The 15,477-nt window shown below is 42.5% G+C and overlaps 1 protein-coding gene across 1 annotated transcript; it reads right to left on the reverse strand.

The window, feature by feature from the left end:
• On the reverse strand, window positions 2,854-6,055 carry LOC110437125. Its single transcript, XM_021465398.1, has 4 exons — window positions 5,934-6,055; window positions 5,670-5,831; window positions 5,128-5,208; window positions 2,854-5,032 (listed from the first exon to the last, which is right to left on the reverse strand). Exons 3-4 carry the CDS (start codon window positions 5,128-5,130, stop codon window positions 3,056-3,058), a joined length of 1,980 nt encoding a protein of 659 aa, XP_021321073.1. The 5' UTR covers window positions 5,131-5,208; window positions 5,670-5,831; window positions 5,934-6,055; the 3' UTR covers window positions 2,854-3,055.

Below are 15,477 nucleotides of genomic sequence, written 5' to 3' on the forward strand. Positions count from 1 at the left end.
CAGTTTGGTACCCACATATGCAAAGTACATAAGAGGTATTCTTAACAAGAAGATTCCACTGGCCACCACTGAGGTTATCAAGCTGACCGAAGAATGCAGTGCGGCCATCCTCAACAAACCACCAAGGAAGAAGAAGGATCCACGATGTCCCACCATTGATTGCTCGATTGGAAACCAACACTTCAACAATGCACTTTATGATCTCGGAGCAAGTGTCAGTGTGATGCCAGCATCAGTCTACAAGAAGCTTGAGCATACGACCCTAGAACCAACATCAATGTGCCTGCAACTAGCAGATCAATCAGTTCGACTCCCGATGGGCATCGTTGAAAACATCACAGTCAAGATAAGAGATTTCCTTGTGCCAGTAGACTTCGTGGTACTGGACATGAGTCCCGACTCAAAAGTGTCCATCATCCTTGGAAGGCCATTTCTGAGCACTGCCAATGCCCACATTGATGTCGGGAAGGGAGAAATCAAGTTCAACATAAACGGACAAGAAGAACACTTCACATTCAAGCCCAGACTAGAGAGAGACTCTACAGTGAAGGAAGTTCATAAAGAAGAACCACTGGAGACACCATCTCTGGAGGAAGGTAATTCAGAAGATTAAAAGATTTGTAGGTCCAGCTTGGGGGACCTAAAAATCCCAAATCCTCGCTAGGAGGTAAATCGGTATTTATCCACATCGTTTCAATTCTTGCATTAGTCATATTTATTCATAGCATTATTATAATAATCAAAAGCCCCATATAAATAATATTTGTGGTGTGTGACTACCCACATTTATTAATTATTGTGGAGGCACAAAAATATTTTTCCATCATCATTTTCAATAAGTTTCAATTCTCATAGTTTTTCCTGCATTATATTTAATTATAGCAACCTTCTAGAAGCATGACCCACACTCCTTGGGTCCCACATATCATACACCGCACCTCACACACATCCCATCATATTATGTGATCCACCAACATGTTTCCACTCACTAGCATTTTTTCCACCGACCAACCACCACCCATGAGTCATCTTTTGGCGTAAAGACCAAGCAATGGAGGGAGTAGAGAAAGGGCAGCTAGGATGGCCACCAGAGGTGGGCGCCCGCCCACCTGCAGAGGGCGCCCGCCCTGTCCCCCCTTGCTCCTCTAAATTGCCACCTCCTACATCCATCTCCATCACACAAGCATTCAAAAAACCCACGCACACTTCAGTTTGCGGAGGAGCTCTAGTAGTAAAGTGAGAAGGAGAGTAGAGGGGAAGAGAAGAGTGAAAGTGAGTTTGGTAGCCTGGGAGTAAGAGAGCCAGGTTCATTATTAAGTAGCGATCCTGCTGTCCAAAGTGGAATTAAAAGTTGCTTAGTGGGAGGTGCTGCCAAAATAAAAACTTGTCTGGGATGACTAACCCCTGGACTACTGACATTTCGAACCGCTGGCCTTTAACTTTTTCCACTAGTTGTGTTTGTGTCAACTTCTTTCTGTAGGATGTTCAAGAAGGTGAAGAATGCGGGCAAGGCCCTCAATAACATAGGTACGAGGAGTTCATTCCAACTCTCCTCGCACCAATCGGAGATGAGCGTCGACCCGACGCCCCCGCAAGCTCCATCGTTTTCGTCAGGTACACGAGTCAAGGTTCTCCTCAAGACAGGAGACCTTGGACTGAAGACCCGTATAGAGAAGGAAGTTTTCCAGCAGCGGAAGAACAAGGATTTCATTCACACCCCCACTCTTAATCCTATCTTGCTACAAGATACAGGTATGGATACCGAATTTGTCTTGATTTTCCAGATGGTGGGATGGACAAACTTTTGGGACATAACTGAGCTGGGTTCCCATCTTCTCACCCTTGAATTTCTTTGCACTTTGCAATATTATGAGGGGGAATCGCTTTTTGGATGTTCAAACAGGACATTATGTTGTCTTGGAGAGAATTGAGCGACCATCTTGATTTCTCTTCAAGATGCATCCTGGACATTGACTCCGACTTACCCAATTTTGAGAGGCACCAGTTCTGGAGAGAGATATCTAGGGATGAGTTTTATAGTCAAGCCCGAACCAGCGACATGGAACACCCCACTCTTAGGATGTTCCACAAATGGCTCGGGTACAATCTTTTCCATCGCGATGATATTAGAAAAGTAAGAGTAGGAGACTTACAACTTCTTTATGCTGCTATAAATAAAATACCCATTTTACCTGTTACTCTTTTGGTTTCTCATTAGCTTAGTATACCTAGTCTTCAAGGACCTGTCGGTTGTACTTCACTCATCACTCGTCTAGCCTCTAGTCTTAATTTGCTAGAAAACTCGTCAATGGAATTCATTGACGAGTTACGAATTTATCATGGCTATGACACATTTAGGCAAGCTTGGATGCTGAAAAAAGAGGGGAACGTAATGTATATGTTATACAATAATAAAGGCAAGATTCGGTTACCTAACCCAAACCTTGGCCTCTATGTCGTTCAGAATTATTTGATTGAGATTGCAGTAGCACCGGTAAACCAGAGACCTCCACAGCGAGTGGCATCCAAAAGGATGACCACCCATCAAGAACGCACCTGGCATGGAGCTGATCCCAGGCCAGAAGAAGTAGCGCACCTGCATTACCGCGACTACAACCCCTGAGTCCTTTTGGACCCGTGGGTTCGACATGCTCAGCCGCAGGAGCCGACACACGGGACGTGGCCGGAGGGCCAAGATCACCAGTGGGCAAACCCGCCTTTTAGTACGAGCAGGTACTCCACTGATCCATATGGAGCTTCAGGGTCTAGGCCCTAGCCCCAATTCGATGCAGGACGGTACTCCGACGCCTCTTATGCTTTCATGAACGACTACTACCAAGAGGTCGGCGCCTTCTTCACCCGTACCGACAACACCATCCTCGGCATCCAGAATATGCAAGCAGAGCATGGACGACTCCTGGAACAGCAACAAAAGTGGAACCAGGACTACACCACTGCAGTACAAGGACTGAGGCAAGACACTACTTCAATGAGCGACAACATCTCTGCCATAATGTGGTTCTGGAACATTGGGTAAGACCGACAACCAGCAGCCTTAATAGACACTTTTTGCGGTATGGGTGGAACCAGGACTACACCACTGCTGTTGTGGTTTTGTACTCGCTCCAGCAGCCTTAATAGACACTTTTTGCGGTATGGGTGGATTTACACTCTCTCCAGCAGCCTTACTAGCCCCTTTATGTTGCATGGGCGGCTTTCCACTCCCTCCAAGAGATCCAATACCCACTTTTGGGTGTGTGGGCAGCATAGTGTTGGCAACACCCCCCATCTCTGAGCTCTTTGGATTTTTTGTAGGATTGGCAGCATTAGGGTCCTTTGGCACACTATTTGTTGCATCAGATGTGGCAGGAGATTGATGATTTGAAGTTGACTTGGCCCCCGCAAGTAGCTTTGTAGAAATAATAGCACTAGTGCCCTTTGAAGCACTCTTGGAACTCTTTGTGATCTCATTTGGCTGAGATAGGGATGGCTGTGTACTGTTGACTATAATGTGCAGCCTCCTCCACTGTATTCTCTTTAGTAGAGCTTCTCCAAGTGTATTTGTATCAACATCTGGGGGTGGCTGCAGCACATGATTCTCATAACCTGGATGTACATATTCCACTTGGACTACTGCATGCTCGTGGTCTATTTGGACTGACTGCAATTCAGTTTCCATTGGGAACACCCGACCCTCTGCAACCACAGCTTGATAGCCTCTAAGGTTCGCTATAAGGGAACACTGGGTTGGCTCTTGAAGAAGATCAATGGTATCCGGATCAATTGAAATGTTCTCCAAGTCCAATTCATTGGTGGCTGAGCAACAACTGCTCCTCCGTCCGCAAGCAGGGCTAGGGGTCCTAGAAGGTGGTGGTTTTACCTGAAACCCTTGATCTGCAAGATAGGCCATGATATCCTGTGTGACCTTGGCGCTAACCTCTTTGGTAACCTTGGTTGTCACTTCTTTTGTGACTTGAGCTGTAACATCTTCTCTCACTTGAGCTATAACATCTTCTCTAACTTGAGCTGCTATCGCTTCCACATCCACATCAGTCCTCTTTCTCTTTCTGTACATGCTAGAACATTCAGGCCATGCATGCTTCCAGCTAGTGTAACTTGAAACACCGCGCACACGACCTGGCTGTTCAGGACCCAAACATGCAGTTAGCACATCCTTCTCCATGACCCAAGTGATGCCCGAGGATTCTGCGGCTGATTGCTTCTCTTTAATCTGTTCAGAGATTTTTTCTGTTGCTTCCTGTGACCAGATGATATCAGCTTTATCTTTTGACACAACAAGCTTACTCCTTGCTCGCAGCCAACACTTATGGCGGCCTTCAGGGTATTCATCCCATGGGTTAGAGATGCCTTTACTGGATAAATCTGCATCCTCTGCCTCCCACTGTTTCAATTTTCCCTCATACCCTGCAGTGCCCAGACAATGGTTGTGCACATTCTTTTGTCGAATCACTTTGTATCTTTCACTTGCCGCTACTGCTGCTGCAGACTGCTTCAATGCCACAAATTCCTCCCAATCTTCACGTTCAATGTACGGATACTGCTTTAAGGGACAGAGGTCTTTATCGACAAAATTGGTTACTAGCCTATTTTTGTGGTTTCTCCAACTCTTAGATATCATCTTCATTGCAGCACTAAACCCCATAGGCTTCATTGCATCTGGGAACACCAAATAGTCCATGACATATTTCTCAAACAAGTTCCATTTGTCCTTATCAGTAAGGTCATTGAATGATGGCATAACTAACGATAGCTTCTGCCTAGCAATCAAACCAGCAAGCAACCGCAATCTTCGTTTAGCTTTCACCTCGGTTGGCATCTCATCTGGACTAATCTCGGTGACAGCAATCTTGTCAGTCGGCCACTTAGATGGTGTCCTTGGTTTTCGAGCTCGACGCATTGGACCAGGCACAGGCACAGTCTGCTGCTGCTCGTCATCAATAGGTGATTCTACTTCCTCAGAAACAGCTTCTCCCCCCGCTTCGTTGTCACCACTTGATGAAGATTCCACGGACTAATTTAGATGTGGTTCAACATATTGCAAAAGACTAATTTAGATACTAGAAATCTGCTAAACACTTAAAATGATTGTGGGCAGTGATAGCTTACCATTTTGATTAGCACCTTGCACGTACTGGTTAGGCTAGAGAGGGGAATCAAATTCTGGAGTGCAGCCAACAGCAGCAGAACCTATCAAAGTGGTAAAAGGTCACATTAGAATAAAGAAAATGGAAGTGCAGATGTAGCAGTTCAACTGCAACACATGACAAAATTATTATATAAAAACTCCATCAGGGAACAATGTAAATTAACAATCAACTCAGTAGTCAGAACATGTGGTTGTGTTTTCTACATCATAGACAACCTAGGAAACACAACAAAAGGCATACAATCCGATCTGGCTCTCCATTCACAAACCCAGTCCATGTCCTCAGTTCTATCTGGAAGCACTGAAAATTCTCCAATGTGGTATTGCTGCTCGATCACTAAAGACAGCCTATTCATGGGATTAAATCAACCACACACAACAACCAATAACAACTACTGTTGTTGCTAGCATAGAGAAACTACTGGTGAATAACAGAGCAACGTAACAAACTACAGGGGCTCTTGCAAATAGGGGCAGACAAAGATGGGAGGCTTTGGCGCACCTTCCAGGGATTGAATTTCGCAGCTGCAATTGGAGCAGCTGTTAATTGGATCAGTTAATTGGATCTCCAGCCAGTGTCCAAACTCGGCCAGCCACCGACGAAGCCGCGCACGGCTGCCCTCCGCCTGCTCCTGCGTCGTCTACACCATCTTCACCTCCTGACCTAACCAAATCCCATGAGAAACAAATCAGCTCCTGACCACCAAATCAGCGCCATGAGAAACAAAACGAATCAGTGCAAGAGGCGGCTGCGGGATCTCTTAACTTGGGCTGCGTCGTCCTGCTCGTGAATGGCTGCTGCAGGAGAGACGGCGGCATATGCGATAGGGCTGCGGGAGAGGCGGCTGCGGGAGAGAGCACGAGCGGGATGAGGGCTGCGGGAGACAGAGGCGGCTGGGATGTGGCAGTGGGATGCAGGAGAGGGAAGAGGGTGTTAATGGGCCTGCAGGTTTCCGGCCCAAACAAAAAAGCATTGACAAATATCAGATTCATGAGCAGCTGCGTCCATTATTTGTTATAAGTCTTGGTGATCTTGGAACTGAACCGAACACCCTCTTATGAGCAGCTGCTGCAAGTCTTTTATGTGCTTGACACAGCCCTGAAAAAACAGCAAGCATTGCATGACTTATCCTGTAGACATACATAATGTTTTCAGAACAATTACAGGAATAATTATTTTTAGTCAAAATTCAGAATATAATTCTATAGAAAGGTTTTGAATTAATAAATATTAGATTGCATCCCTTATAGTTGCCACACCATATGTGACAGCTAGTTAAGGAAAGCTCCATTTTTCATGCTGTCACATTCTCTTAATACCAGACAAAAGATATTATCTTTTGTACCGATAATATACCTCAAGGACAGCTAGTTAAGGAAAGCTCGTATTATCGGTACAAGCCTTGGCCTTGATGGGTTGCAGTACGGACCCCTCCTTGAGGTCCTGGAGAGCCTCCCTACAGACGCTAACTTCAACGCAGCTCTGATCTTGACCCATTTGCGGGGTGAAAGTGGTGTAGATGGCTCTTCACTATTTGAAATCTTGGAAATGAACTTCTGTATGAGTTCATCGCATGAGTTTAAGTCAAAACTGTTCGTTCTTGATGGCTGGAATCCAGTGACAAATTGTTGTAACTGCATTGTTGTATGACCATTGCATTGCTGTTCAGAATGGTTGCTAGAACTCTCACCTGCAGATGCCATAGAAAGTATGTGAGCATCAATCTTGGTAAAATAGCTGTAGCAGAATATTTCAATGTACTTACTGTTTCTCGGAAGTTGGAATGAAGATTGCATCAAAGACATGATCACGTCCGTAGATGATAAACTATCGACTGGAAGACCCTGCAGGCACAAAAAGAGTTAGATTTGTCTCAGTCAAATATATGCAGTTGACACTGAATTCATCGGTTTCAATCAAATTAGATAAATGGCTTACACTATATGATTCTTCAGAGAGTGCAGCACCCTGACCAACCAGAATGTTGTTTGGAATAACAGCAGGAGGACTAGCATCTGGACATACCCTACACCGAGGTCGGCGGCAGCGACTACCGGAGGTGGGAGGTGCTGGGACGTCCACTGGTGGTCGAGGTGGGGGCTGCCACAAGACGGGACCGCAGGTGCAGGGCGATGCTGGCTGGAGTTGGGGGATCGATGGCGGCGGCGACCGGCGTCCGGGACCGGCATCGATGGTCGTACATGGGGATTTTTTTAATTTCCGCCTTCACGGAGTTAATAAAAAAACAGTAATTAATAAAAGCATTAAGATTGGTGCCGCTAGATGCGTCCAGCAAGATGAATATATGAGTGACGCGTCCACACAAAACGTGTCGCCTACATTAATCGTGACACGTTCAGCTGAGAAGAGTCACTGCTATGTCTCTCTATCTGTGACGCGTCCTGTAATACGCGCCACTTGTATTATAAGGGACGCGTTTTGTTGAGAAGAGTCGCTAATATAGCTACATATAAGTGACGTGTATAGTCAAAACGCGTCACTTCAATTACTAGTGACGCGTTTTCTTGAGAAGAGTCACTGATACATGCTACTAGTGACGTGTCTTGTTCCTGGGTCATGGGCAACAATTTAGTAGCGACGCGTGTTGTTTACCCGCGTCACTAATCATATTATTAGTGACGTGTTTTAGTTTTGAGTCACTATTGAGGAGTCACTAATTAGATTTTTTGGCATAGTGTTGGTTGCATTTGGATTCTTTTCTTTATTTATTTGATGATTATATTTGGTACATAAGGACCGTCAACAACTCCCCCAAGCTTACCTCTTGCTCGTCCCTGAGCAAGGATGAACTCAAGAGTTTCTGTCGTGGTTTTATGCCTTAAAAGTAAGATCTCATATCTGAGTTAGAGTAAATTGTTAAGACTTAAAACTTACTCATTTTACCTTTCACCATGGGGCTTGTAACCGTCACTTGTGTCTTGAGTAGTTAAAAGATAGAACGGTCAAATTAAGCGCCATGTCTCTTGTTCTTTGATTAACTATAGCTCTGGAGTTTTTGCAGATTTTCAAATAAAACTCAGAGATTCCTTGTATGACTCTCTCATATCTATCTTTCGTGGTATTTCTGGATCCTTACCAAGGCAGTAATGGTATATGCCTTCTCTCAAAGTATGTGGTATTTTTGGTATAAGGCATAGTGATACTGTCTTCTCTCTCACCCTACTCTAATAAGGTTTTGATATCTGGAGCTCATAGGTGGGAGACAGATAATACATACTTACAAGACATTTATTGCATAGTCAAACCATGGATCTAGAGAAACAAGTCAATAAGTCAAATCAAGATGTGCATGTGTGGCGAGTGAATGGTGTGTGGTGATAACAATGGTGAAAGTCTAATTCTACTTTTGCTCTTTTTAGGGGATACATACATTTCTTGCACTTTGAAGCTTTTTGAGGAGAATGAGATGCTCTATATTTTCTTTTCTTTTCTCTCAGGTGGGTATCTTGTACCCCTAATTCTACTGTCGGACACTTGTCCATTTTTACCTCTCGTCTCACTTTTTCTTTTCTTCGAGGTTCCGGGCACTTGCCCCTTTTTATTTCCTCGTATTTTTTCTTTTTCTCTTTTTTTAGAGAGAACTCATCTCCTGAAATAATATAGCAAGTGGTAGTAACCAAGATAACTCGAGCATTTATTTCACAGGGAAAAACAAAAATGTTTTTGGCTATTCTCTCCCGAATTAGGAGTAGAATACTTTTGGGTGGCTCTGGAGATGGAAATGAGTGGATATATTTGGATGCGTACTTCCGGAGTAGAAGTAGCATGTATGAGTGAACGTGCAAGTGAATCTTGATTTTAACCGCATGACAAGCTCCTAAGGGTCTACACAGCTTGACCAAACTCAATGCTCATAAGCAGTAAAAAGTAAATGTATGGCTCAAAGTCTAATAAGCATGTATATATGGCTGTGGTAGGATTTTAAACTCTCATCATACAGGAACTCATCATGTGTTATTTTAAAGATTTTCAAAGATAAAATTCTTCAGAATTCTAGCATCTCTAGGAACAGATAAACAGCAGCTCAACCTTCCCATATCATATCCGTTAACAACTTAGACTTTAGATCAAGTACTCTTCCCACAAGTTCAGGTTTAGAGCAGGTTTAAATTATAACAGTTATGCCTAAACTTGAGAGAGATTTCAATTTTAAGAACTAGTCATGGTAGAGCAACTATTCATTATTTCCATGTGAGAGCTTATCATAAGGGTTCACAGCAAACTTTATTTATTTATTTATTTAGCAAACTAAGCAAGGATATATATAAAAGCACAAAATCTTTATTTGGGTTTTTTATGATTATGCATCTTTTTATTATTTGAGTAAAGTATAAACGCGAGTAGAAACACTTAGCTGGATAAATGGGGGTGCTCTCCCCCAAGCTGGATTTTGACGTAATTTCTTCTAATGTAGCTAGCAGGTGGTGGAGGTGTATCTGAAAGTCGGCAGCACCCTGACAGCGATTAGGATGTCCTCCGCCGGCTAGTCTTCTTTGATCCTTGAATTCTGTGGAGCTCAAATAGACAACAAAGCTTTGTGGAACTGGTTAAGTGTTAGCATAAAATCTCTTTGCCTTTATGATATTGAGCTTCCTCCTAATAAATTTTATTTATTTAGTAGGATCATGCACTTATTATTTTTATATTTTTATTGTAAGATGAAAACATATTTATTTTATGCCACCACAGTGAATGTACCTATGGGTTTTATGCCATGAGCATACTCACATGGGGCTTACTATTTTTAACATTTTTTTATTTTCTTTTCGAGATGATATGAACCTGATTAACTAAGCAAACTATTTTAAATAATTTAAGGGAAAAGGATAACTACCAAGTTTACCTCTTGACAAGGCGCTTGGTGTTTTTAACTCCTCCGAACGGGACTCTCCGTTTTCTCAGTTATCCTAGGATTCGCTGGATGGCGTAGTCGGTGGTTCCAGTGGCGCCTCCTCTTCGTGTATAATTAACTTCTTTCTCCACACCTGACTCGGTGCTACGGTCTCCTCAGGACAGTTCTGTTCAAGCTGTATGTCTTCAGACCTTATCACTTCTCCTTCGTAGTCTACCCATCCGTCCTTGATGATTTGCCTCCTGTGGTTTCGGTTGCGTCGCCCTCTTCTTGTCTGACCTACTTAGAGTCTTCAACTATATAGTTAAGGTTAGTAAAGTAACGACGTACCTTCTCAGATGGGAAGTGCATGTGGACTTCTCCAGTTCCAATATAGATGATGGCTTTGATAGTGTTGAGGAACGGTCTTCCAAGGATTATGGGTGGATCGTACACGTTTTCTTCTATGTCAATGACCTGAAAATCATCTGGAGCTGAATGTATGTTGGTTATGGTTCCATGCAGGAGCTGATAAGTGACTGCGGTCACTATGTTGACGTCAGATCCGGTGTCGTAGAGTGTCTTCTGAAAAGAGTATCCATTGATTGTACACTTGATGCTTGGAACACCAGGGTCGTCCTTCTTGATCAGGAATGGTGACTTAAGTCGACGATCTTGACCTCCTTGAGCTGCAGTGACCATCTTAGCTGACTCGGTCCACATTTGCTTGTTCCTGTTCCTCCTGTTGATCCTCTTTCTTGGTTCATGTCGGGATTGCTCTGAAATTTGTGTAGTTTTATTCTTGAAGGAAAACGTCTCCTTCTGCCCCTTGATGTAGAAACTGATCTTGGCAGTACTAACGTAGATGACAACTCCCAAGGTGTTCAGGAATGGCCTCCCTAGGATGATGGGTGCCCTCTCATCCATACCAGTCTCTATCATCAAGAAGTCTTGATTTTGTTGAGGATGGTTGTAGTAGTAGTAGTTGTTGTTGATGTAGTATACGTCCTCAAGCATCTCAGGGCAGTGATTGCCTGAGTGTCCAATATCTCCAGTGTGTTTGTGCTCGTAGATCCAGGTTCTTCACTTGGTGGAATTTGGGAGTTGTAAAACTCCTGCAGGTTTTGCTCGAAGTGTACCTGCTCATAGAGAGAAGGCAGAGATCAAGTGCATGGGCCCAGTTGGTGAAAAACACCAACAGAACCAAAAGTGTATTTGTTCTTTTCTAACCTTAAGCATAGTGAGCAAGACAATGTTGATGGATAATAAGATCATGAGTGTAGCATTTAAAACATTTGTTAGATCAGATTGCTTGACCTAATGGAAAAATAAATCTATCTATATTTATGATTTGTTTGTATCTTCCAAAGATTGGATGTGCAATACTTTAGCTTATATGATTAGGAGTGTGGAATCATGGAGGTTGTTGATATTTGGTAACGCAATAAGGAAATGATCCGCAAGCGCACGGATATCGGTGAGCATTTCACCCGAGAGGTTATCCAGAGTTATCATATTTATATTTTTACCACTGGAAGAAAGGGTGCATCTGACTAACCAAATCTATTGCTACTATCCCTTTAGGCACAAAGAATGTCTTTCGATTTGAGTGATAAATAGAGAAGACTGCAACCGTAGTCTCCTTGTAACCTTGGTAAAGATGATCTACTGTTCTAATGGGGAGGCTAACGGAATCTAGACACCACAAAGGATGTTCAACCCGCACCTATAAACCCTATCTTTCCTGCTAACGAGATGTGATCTACAAAGGTAACACGGAATTGTCACGTTCCTCACTACTACCATGGTCCAGCTAGTCAGGGAATATCTATGAGTACCCCAGCCTAAACACCACGTTTACGCCAGCAATGATTACTCTAAACTCTACGCGAAGAGATTAAAGTAAACTCATAAACCATAAGAACAATAAAACAAGAACTTACTAGAATTTAGAAGTCGAATTACTGAAGAATCCTAGGAGCAAGCTTCGGGTTAGGAGAACTTGATCCCGCAGGTACAAGCTTGGAGTAGACACCGACAGGCCGGGCTTCCTCCAATCTACACCTCCACTCTATCTCTCTCAATCTAGTAGAAACTAGAAGATCTATTTCTACCTTACATTGGTTGCTAAGCCTAAAAAGAAATATTAATTAGAGAAGAGGTTTTCCTTCGAGGGCACCCCTCAGTCTCTATGATAATTTCTTCATGTCTTCTCCAGGGGCCAGGGGGGTCTCCTTATATAGTCCTCCCCTTCTATGCGTTTTTGGGTCGGTAGGCGATGTGGTTCTACGTTATTCTGGATCCAATAGGTCGGTGGAGATCTCCCGAGAGAAAGAGTCCTGATTAGGCTCGGCAGGTGGGCGGGCGCCCAGGTCCTGACCCCGTTTCACCTCCGCTTCGGTCTCGTGGCTTCTGGAGTCTTCTAGATGGTAGAAAATTGTGCGGTGCGTTGATATCTCTATGTAATCCCGACATGTGGGCCTTTCTTCCGTATTTCCTGATAACCCCTGCAGAAATAGACAAACACCAAAACTCGTGGAATTCTATCAGATGAAACTCTAAGTCTAGATGTTGATTTCATTTGGATCCTTTTCTTTGTTTATTTGATAATTAAATTTGATACTTAAGGACCGTCAACAAACTCCCCCAAGCTTACCTCTTGCTCGTCCCTGAGCAAGGATAGACTCAGCAATGGATTAGAAGTTGTTGCAATATCTTAAAGATTTGACGGTACACATGCTTTTAATTAAGATCTCATCTCTGAGTTAGAGTAAACTGTCAAGAACTAAAACTTACTTACTTTACCTTTCACCATGGGACTTGTAACCGTCACTTCTGTCTTGAGTAGTTAAAAGAGAGAACAGTCTAGCCAAGTGCCATGTCTCTTATTCTTGATCAGCTATAGCTCTGGGGTTTTTTGCAGATTTTCAAATAAAACTCAGAGATTCCTTGTATGACTCTCTCATATCTCTCTTTTGTGGTATTTCTGGATCCTTACCAAGGCATTGATGGTATATGCCTTCTCTCAAGATATGTGGTATTTGTGGTATAAGGCATAGTGACATTGCCTTCTCTCTCACCCTACTCTAATAAGGCTTGATATCTGGAGCTCATAGGTGGGAGACAGTTAATACATACTTATAAGACATTTATTGCATAGTCAAACCATGGATCCACAGAAACAAATCAATAAGCCAAATCAAGATGTGCATGTGTGGCGAATGAATGGTGTATGGTGATGATGGTAATAACAATGGTGAAAGTCTAATTCTACTTTTGCTCTCTTGAGGGGATACATACCTTCCTTGCTTTTTGAAACTTTATGAGGAGAATGAGATGCTCTTTTTTCTTTCCTCTCAGGTGGGTATCTTGTACCCCTAATTCTACTGTCGGACACTTGTCCATTTTTACCTCTCGTCTCACTTTTTCTTTCTTTCGAGGTTCCGGGCACTTGCCCCCTTTTATTTCCTTATTTATATTTTTTTTCTTTTTTCTCTTTTTTTTCAGAGCACTCATCTCTTGACATAATATAGCAAGTGGTAGTAACCAAAATATTTGGAGCATTTATTTCACAGGGAATAATAGGGATAGGAAAATGTTTTTGACTATTCTCTCCCGGATTAGGAGTAGAATATTTTTGGGTGATTCTAGAGATGGAAATGGATGGATATATGTGGATGGTACTTCCGGAGTAGAAGTAGCATATATGAGTGAACGTGCAAGTGAATCTTGATTTAACCACATGACAAGCTCCTAAGGGTCTACACAGCTTGACCACACTCAATGCTCATAAGCAGTAAATAGTAAATGTGTGGCTCAAAGTCGAGCAAGCATGTATATATGGCTGTGGTAGGAATTTAAACTCTCATCATACAGGAACTCATCATGCAATATTTTAAAGATTTTTCAAAGATAAAATTTTCCAGAATTCTAGCATCTCTAGGAACAGATAAACAGCGGCTCAACCTTCCCATATCATATCCGTTAACAACTTAGATTTCAGATCAAGTTTTCATCCCACAAGTTTAGATCTGGAGCAAGCTTTAAATTATAACAGTTATGTCTAAACTTGAGAGAGAACTTCAAAATTGCAAATTAGGCAGAGAAACTATTCATCATATCCATACTAGAGTTTTATTATTAAGATTCAGATTAGCATAGCCACTTTATTTATTTATTAAACATACTAAGCAAAAGATATATATAAGCACAAAATCTTTATTTGGTTTTTCATAGTTTATGTATTTTAATATTCTAACATAATATAAGTATAAAGATAGGTAGAAATACTTAGCGAGATAAATGGGGGTGCTCTCCCCCAAGCTGAATATTGACGTAATTTCTCTTGATGTAGCTAGCAGGTGGCAGAGGTGTATTTGAAAGTCAGCAGCATTCTGACAGCGATTAGAATGTCCTCCGTCTGCTAGTCTTCTTGATTCTTAAATTCTGTGGAGCTCAAATAGACAACAAAGCTTGTGGAACTAATTAAGTGTTAGCATAAATATCTAGCCTTCATCATGTTGAGCTTCCTTAATAAATGTTATTTATTTAGCAGGATCATACACTTATTATTATTATTATATATATATATATATATATATTTTTATTGTAAGATGAAAACTTATTTATTTTATTTTTATGCCACCACAGTGAATGTACTTATGGGTTTTATGCCATGAGCATACTCACATGGGGCTTACTATTTTTTAACATTTTTATTTTCTTTTCAAGATAGCATGAACCTGATTAACTAAGCAAATTATAATTGAATAATTGAAAGGAAAGGGTAACTACCAAGTTTACCTCTTGGCAAGGCGTTCGGTATTTTTATGTCCTCCGAACGGGACTCTCTGTTTTCTCAGTCGTCCTGGGATTCGCTAGGTGGCGTAGTCGGTGATTCCGGCGGCGCCTCTCTTCGTGTATAACTATCTTCTCCCTCCATACCTGACTCGGTGCTACGGTCTCCTCAGGACAGTTCTGTTCAAGCTGTATGACTTCAGTCTTTCTCCTTCGTAGTCTACCTATCCGTTCTTGATGATTTGCCTCCTCTTGGTTGCGGTTGCGTCGTCTTCTTGTCCTGACCTGCTTAGAGTCTTCAACTATATAGTTATGGTCAGTAAAATAGTTGCGTACCTCTCAGAGGGGAAGTACATGTGGACTTCTCCGGTTTCAATGTGGATGATTGCTTTGATAGTGTTGAGGAACGGTCTTCCAAGGATGGTGGGTGGATCATATTCGTCTTCTCCCATGTCAATGACCTGAAAATCATTTGGAGCTGAATATATTGGTTGTAGGGGCATGGTTCCATGCAGGAGCTGATAAGTGACTGCGGCCATTATGTTGTCGTAAGATCCGGTGTCGTAGAGTGTCTTCTGAAAAGAGCATCCATTGATTGCGCACTTGATGCTTGGAACACCAGGGTCGTCCTTCTTGATCAAGAAAGGTGACTTGAGTCGA

This window comes from Sorghum bicolor, chromosome 7 (assembly GCF_000003195.3).
Source record: "Sorghum bicolor cultivar BTx623 chromosome 7, Sorghum_bicolor_NCBIv3, whole genome shotgun sequence".
Lineage (NCBI taxonomy): Eukaryota > Viridiplantae > Streptophyta > Magnoliopsida > Poales > Poaceae > Sorghum > Sorghum bicolor.